Below are 6,446 nucleotides of genomic sequence, written 5' to 3' on the forward strand. Positions count from 1 at the left end.
TAGCTGGGGCTGCTCGATGGTGCAAACTCAGGAATCTAAAGGAAAAATGGTCTTTAATATAAAAATACTCTAAATATTAGAATCAGGAGATTTGGCTTAAATTCTGGCTGGTACTTAGAGGAGTTTTGTCCCCTGAGAGAATCATTAAGTTTCTATGCATATCAGTTAACTTATTTATTAGTATCAGAACACCAGAGTCTACAAGTCCCATCGATTCTAGGAAGAACTCATGTACGAGAGCAACTGGAAACCACTAACCTGATGTCATCTTTCTTTTAGAATAATATTCTTCAACATATTACTTGAACCAAAATTTAAATTTTAATCAAACTCCTTCAGTGAAATTATTTTTACAAACACTAACTCATCAAATCCTACTGTATCTGAAGTCCCATCTCACCTACCCTAGAAATCCAGCAACTTAACTGTACACCAGGATTGCGTCTGTGAAGAACTGATGACAGAAACTTAAAATCTCCTCCTCCGAGAGTCTATCAGTAACTCCACACTGGTACCCATCATCCCAGGAACACAAAGGGTTCACCCAGCTTGGAAGTCGCTCTGCTTTCTCTTTGAAATTCAAAGTGCGTCTCATCAGACGGTTAAGTACTGGAAGTATCACTTTTAAGCAAACTGAGTTTTTCAATGGGCTATTCTCCTAAACTTAATAGTACCGTACAAAGATGTTATTTATTTACCGCTGATAAGGAGTCTGCCTGCAATGCAGGAGATTCTGGTTCGATCCCTGGATTGGAAAGATCCCCTGGAGAAAGAACTGGCAACCCACTCCAGTATTCTTGCCTGGAAAATACCACGGACAGAGGAGCCTTGGCGAGCCAGAGTTCATGGCATTGCCAAGGGTCACATACAACTAACAGACTCCACTTCTCTCTCTTCTCTATGACCCTTTGAGGTGTACATACAAGGCACCCTTTTTCACACATTAGGGTTTTTTCCCCTCCGAGAGTATCAGTTAAGTCCATCTCTGACCAACCCTTTCCTATTCTACTCACGTTTCTACTGATTCTACACAGAGACTAGAGGCTTAAAATGAAACAAATCAATGAACGGCCTGAGACTCTCATCTCAGGATCCGGTGATGGCCCCTTTTCAAGATCTGGATCTCACCTGGGGCCTCCCCCGGGCTCCCCAGCGGCTCATTACTTGTACAACAGCACTGACTCTCTTCTGTCTTAGTCTTAGAAAGGCCACCAACAATCTGGAGCTCAAGCAGCTGACTCAGCCCTTGGTGCAGCTGAAGGGGCAAGCCCCAAGACAGCCTCCGCCAGCACTGCCCAGGGCAGAAGACCTAGCTCGGAGACATAGTCCAACTGTGCAGGCAGCCCAACCTCCACCTCCTCCACCCCAACATCGCTGGTCCACTGCCTTGTCCAGGACATGCCCAGCCTCTCCATTTCCTCCCCAGCCATCTCACCCTGGACCAAGGCCCCAAGGCTGGCTTCCCCTCTCACCGCCCCCCTCCCTTCACAACAGACCCTGAGGGGTCCTTTAACTGGCCATAGGTAGGTTCCAAAATGGCTTGTTCCTGAATATTCTGGGTAAAGGCATCACCTGTAGAAACTGCAGCCACTAAGAAAAATAAGCAATTATTCCAGCAAAGACTTCCACCAAACTATAAATATGCAAACAAGCTACCTGTACCTTCTAAGGTCGAACATTTTATCCTAAATTGAAACACACTCGACAGCACTGTAAATCAACTGTTCTTCAATAAAACACACACAGAGGGAACAAACAGGATCTTAAAAAAGTTAAGAGCACCAGCAGCACCTGTAAATATGTAAATTCTGTGGCGTAATGTTCAACATCAGTATCCCCTCCCTGCACTTTCTTTCCAGCTTCCCTTATAACACCACCACCACATCGTAGTCACTATTTACCAGGTATTATTCTAAGTGTTTTGTGTGAATTAATTTATGAAAGGCTCTAACAGCTCTCTAAGGTAGCTAACGTTTTTTACACCTATTTACAAATGACCACATTTGGCACTGAGAAGTTCAAGTGAGTTGCAGTCTGCTCAAACTGAGGACGCCAAGGCTGGAACTAAGCAGTCCTGCTCCTAAGCCCAGTGTGTCCACGACTGTATTGGGATGCCCGGACACCTCACTGTCACACTTACATCATCAAAGCTGCCTGGGAACCGCTAGAGGGGCACGGAGGGTGACCGCCCCTGCTGCTCTACCCTCAGCAGTCTGGAGAGTCCTAAAGAAATCAGGCCGAGTTCCATACTGGTGGGCTGCCCCTTCCAGACCGTGCTCCTTAAGGGTGAAGGAGAAAACTGCAGCTCATCTCATAGGCTTTGATTGCCCAGGGCAGCCAAGTGACAGTAAATGAATGAGACAGTCCTCGACACCTGCTGCAGAGGGGCGTCTTCCACCGAGAAAAAGCCTTGGACCTAAACACACGCCTGAGAAGGCCCCGCATGGGGACAGTCCTTAGTCAACTCTCCAACGCTAACCCTGCAGGAGCCCCAGAGCTGCGGTAACCGACACCTGAAACTTATCAGCAGGTGCGCGCGTCCTAGCGGACAGCACGAAAGGAGATGGAAGAGCCGGCCTTCACTACATGAGCACCGCTGCCTACAGGGAGCCTTTTTACTGAAGAAAAAAAAAAAAAGCACGTAAACCCAGACTGCACCAAACACGAGTTTACGTATGGTTCATTCACTTTAGAAATATTTTTTTCTAAAAGCTCCTTATAAAGAGTCAATTTCCCTCACGTCACTCAAAACACCCAGTAATTTAAAAACTGAGCTTAATTTGGGCAAGGAAACCACATTAGACAACGCTAGGGATCAGCTCCCGGCACCTACAGGAGCGACGCCCAGATACAGCCCCCGGGGGACCCCCGAGGCGGTCCGGACCACCTCACGGTTCCCGGAACCCCCACGTCCCCGTAAGCCGCCCCCGCCGGAGCCGCCTCCCAGCTCCCTTCCGACTCCGGAGCAGAGCATGCGAGCGGGACGCCTCCTTCCCGACGCTCCTCCGGGAACAATGTCAAACTTTTTGTTTTTCCTGAAGCACAAGATTCCTCCACTCGGAAACTTCACGGTCCCCAGGAAGCCAGGCGTGGAGGCGCGGGAAGGCCCGGCCGAGCCGCCAGCCTTTGCACCGAAGAAAGGCGGTCGATGCTTGCGGGCCTGTCCCGCCTGGGCCGCCCCTTCCGCCTCCGCGGCCCCGGGCCCCCCGGACCCCGCAGCCCGGGCTCCGGACCCGGGCCGGCGGCCTCGGCAGGGCTCCGGGCGGCGGGCGGCGCCCCAACCCCTGACTGCCGCGGCCCCGGCTCCACCGACCAGCCGCCGCGTTCCCGCTTCCGCCGCCGCGGCTCCGCCCGAACGGCAGCCCCGAGCCGCCGAGGCCTGGGCTCCCCGCCGCCCGCGCCCTGCCTCCCGCCCGCCCGGCCGGCACTCACATCCGTCCGCGTCCTCCGGCAGGTCCTCCTGCAGCAGCGACAGGTCTGCGCCGAGGGAGACAAGAAAGGCCGTGAGCCCGCCGCCCGCCGCCCCGCGCCCTCGCGTCCCCGCCCGCCGCCCGCCGCGGGGCCCGTACCCGCCATCTTGCGGCGCCCCCTCCTCCGCCGTCGCCCGGGGACCCGGGGCTCCAGGGGCGGCGCGCGCGGCGGCCGGTGGACGCGCGCGGGGGGCGGTGCCGCGGGGACGCGCGGGGCGGGCCGAGGGCGGCGGGCCGGGGGCGGCTCCGGACGCCGGGCGGACCCGGCCCGCCCCGCCCACCTGCGCGCCGCTCCGCCTCCCGCCTCGCTCGCTCCGCCCGCCGGCGCGCTCTCGGCTCGGCCGGCCCCTTGGTGAGCCGAGTCCGAGGCGCGGCTGCTACTGTCGCCATAGCCGGGGCTCCGCGCCGTGTGCCGGGCTCGCCGGGCGGGGCCTCCCGCGCGCTTTGTTGGGTCACTGGCGCCGCCCGTCGGCCCGCGGGCCCCGGTCCCGGCACCTGCCCGCCCGTCTGCTCGGCCGCGCGCCGGGGCCACCTCCGGGCGTGAAGCGCCGCCTCCGCGCCGGCCGCCGGGTGCGGCGAACAAAGCCGCGGGGACGGCCCGCTCCCGCGCTGACCCCGGCCCGGCGGTGGGCGTGCGGCCCGGTTGCAGGAGGACCAACGAACCTCGCCCCCGGGATCGTTGGGACTAAGGAAGAACGACAGGAACCGAGCACCGAGTACTGGGCATCCCGCAGGTGCCGGGGAACGGCGCCTCGCCTTAGCTTTTGTCTGTAAATAATTTGAATAATTGTGGTAGCACTCGAGGCGCTGGGCTGAAATTTGCAGCACGCGTTCTGTTACTTTCCACAAGTGCTCAGGGATGCACGCAACCGCCCAGTATGGAGTTGGGGCCCAGCCCCAGTTCCCTGGCCCACTGGCCTCTGTCCAGGACTCAAGCCCACCTCCCGGTCCCCCAAGGCCTCCAGGATGGTCATGTCCTGAATGACCATTACACAGGGACGTGTGTAAGTGATGCCACTTTGGGGGGTCTGGCCTCGGGGGAGGAGACGGAATTCCAAATGGTCTGCACGATGATCTTAACCAAGGACAGTGTATTACATTTAATGCCGTGAAAGAGTCAGAGCCTCTGAAATACGTAATTCTGGATAATAAAATGGGTCCCACGTAGCTATTCAAAATACTTCTCTCTCAGATGTTACAGGTTGCAATGAGGATTTCATGAAGTCAAAGTCGCTCAGTCCTGACCCGACTCTTTGCAACCCCATGGACTGTAGCCTGCCAGGGTCCTCTGTCCATGGAAATCTCCAGGCCAGAATACTGGAGTGGGTTCCTCCTTCTCTTCTCCAGGGGATCTTCCCAACCCAGGAATCAAACCCAGGTCTCCTGCATTGCAGGCGGATTCTTTACGGATTCTTTACCGTCTGAACCACTGGGGAAGCATGCATTCCATAGTATGTATTATTAATGTTTTCTGAGAGTGAGAAAAACTGGAATAGCATCTCTAACTCTAGTGTCTAGTTTTCTAGTGTGTCTAGTTTAACAAAATAATTAAAACTAAAAGCCAAATGGCCACCATCTAGTTCTCTCCTTCCTTGCAGAACACTCTTATGTGAATTCAGCTGATACTCACTCTCAAAATGACAAGGAGTTAGAAATTCACAACTGTCACTTGACTCAGTCCATGAGAGCTTTGCCCTGCTAATGCTACCACTTTAGTAATCCTGGGTGGAAAGGGGAGGGCAGGGCACTGGGGTCTTTCCACTAGCTTGGGGTTTCCCTGCAGCAGCACAGAATCTAATGCCAGCTAGGCTTTGGCCCCCAGTCACACATGGAGGTAAAGGGGACCATCTAGGTGATCCACCCAGTAGAGTAAGACTCAGTGATGGTGATAAAACAGATGTTATGTTACAAATACTTTGGCCACCTGATGCAAAGAGCCGACTCATTGGAAGACACCCTGATGCTGGGAAGGATTGAGGGCAGGAGGAGAAGGGGTTGACAGGATGAGATGGTTGGATGGCATCACTGACGCAATGGACATGATTTTGAGCAAACTCCGAGAGAGAGAGTGAAGGACAGAGGAGCCTGGCGTGCTGCAGTCCATGTCAGCAAAGAGTCGGACTCGACTGAGCAAGTGAACAACACCCAAATGCTAGCCTGGGATATATAGGTCTACTAAACCTCTGCCTTGGGTAAGCAAGGCTGCACAGTGAGTTTTATCTCACTCCCCCTGGGAAGGCAGCCAAGGAGGAGGGGCTGTGTAACTGTATCCATATTGTTCAGGAGCTGTGCATTTGATCATCGTCTTACCTGCATCCCACTTTACGGCAGGTCCCTGGAGGCAGCTCAGTGCTTAGACATTTCAGTGAGGACGTTCTTACTCATGGGTTAGCACAAGCATGTTTTTTACATGTGATTTTTCTCTCACTCTCTAGTCTTGCTCAAAGATACAGTAAATGGTTTTTACACCAGTATTTGTAAAGGGTGCTGTGCTTCCTCCTCATAGTAAATGACATTTAAAGAACAGTCACTGTTGTGCTATGGCCTTACCCAAACTGCACTTACAGGGTAGTCGGTGGAGGCCGAGCTGTGTGCCTGGAGGTCAGAGCACAACCCAGAGTCTGCGTCCTTCACCTGCTCTGCCCCTAAAATCTGCAAAACAGGGGGAATTCACATGTTACTGCTTTCAAAAGTATTATCCAATCATGGCTACTAAGGCCTGGATTTTTCAGAAGAACTCCTCCAAATGATAGTGAAGATGTTATGAGTAGCCAAGGAGCCTTGGAAATTGATAAACTTGGCTCTTGGAACAACTTAATAAGTATGTTTATTATTGCAGACATAAGTATCATGGGAAAATATTGCTAATAAAAAACCTACCTGACATTGCTTGCTATGTCATTTATTAATTTTTGAATTGGTAATTGAACGGTTTACTTTTTCTTCAGGATGGTCCTTCCTAAAAAGGAAAGTATG

General features: G+C 53.4%; 1 protein-coding gene across 5 annotated transcripts in view; it reads right to left on the reverse strand.

Moving 5' to 3' along the window:
* Positions 1-3,660, reverse strand: part of PPP4R1 (protein phosphatase 4 regulatory subunit 1) — a 48,645-nt gene extending 44,985 nt beyond the window's left edge. For all 5 annotated transcript variants that reach the window (XM_027525668.1, XM_027525667.1, XM_027525665.1 and 2 more), the window contains exons 1-2: positions 3,570-3,660; positions 3,433-3,477 (exon numbers count right to left, since the gene is read on the reverse strand). In XM_027525668.1, coding sequence (XP_027381469.1) covers positions 3,433-3,477; positions 3,570-3,576 — 52 coding nt within the window. In that variant the 5' untranslated portion in view covers positions 3,577-3,660. The remainder of the gene's footprint in view (positions 1-3,432; positions 3,478-3,569) is intronic.
* Positions 3,661-6,446: the final 2,786 nt, after the last annotated feature.

This window comes from Bos indicus x Bos taurus, chromosome 24 (assembly GCF_003369695.1).
Source record: "Bos indicus x Bos taurus breed Angus x Brahman F1 hybrid chromosome 24, Bos_hybrid_MaternalHap_v2.0, whole genome shotgun sequence".
NCBI classification, from domain to species: Eukaryota; Metazoa; Chordata; class Mammalia; order Artiodactyla; family Bovidae; genus Bos; species Bos indicus x Bos taurus.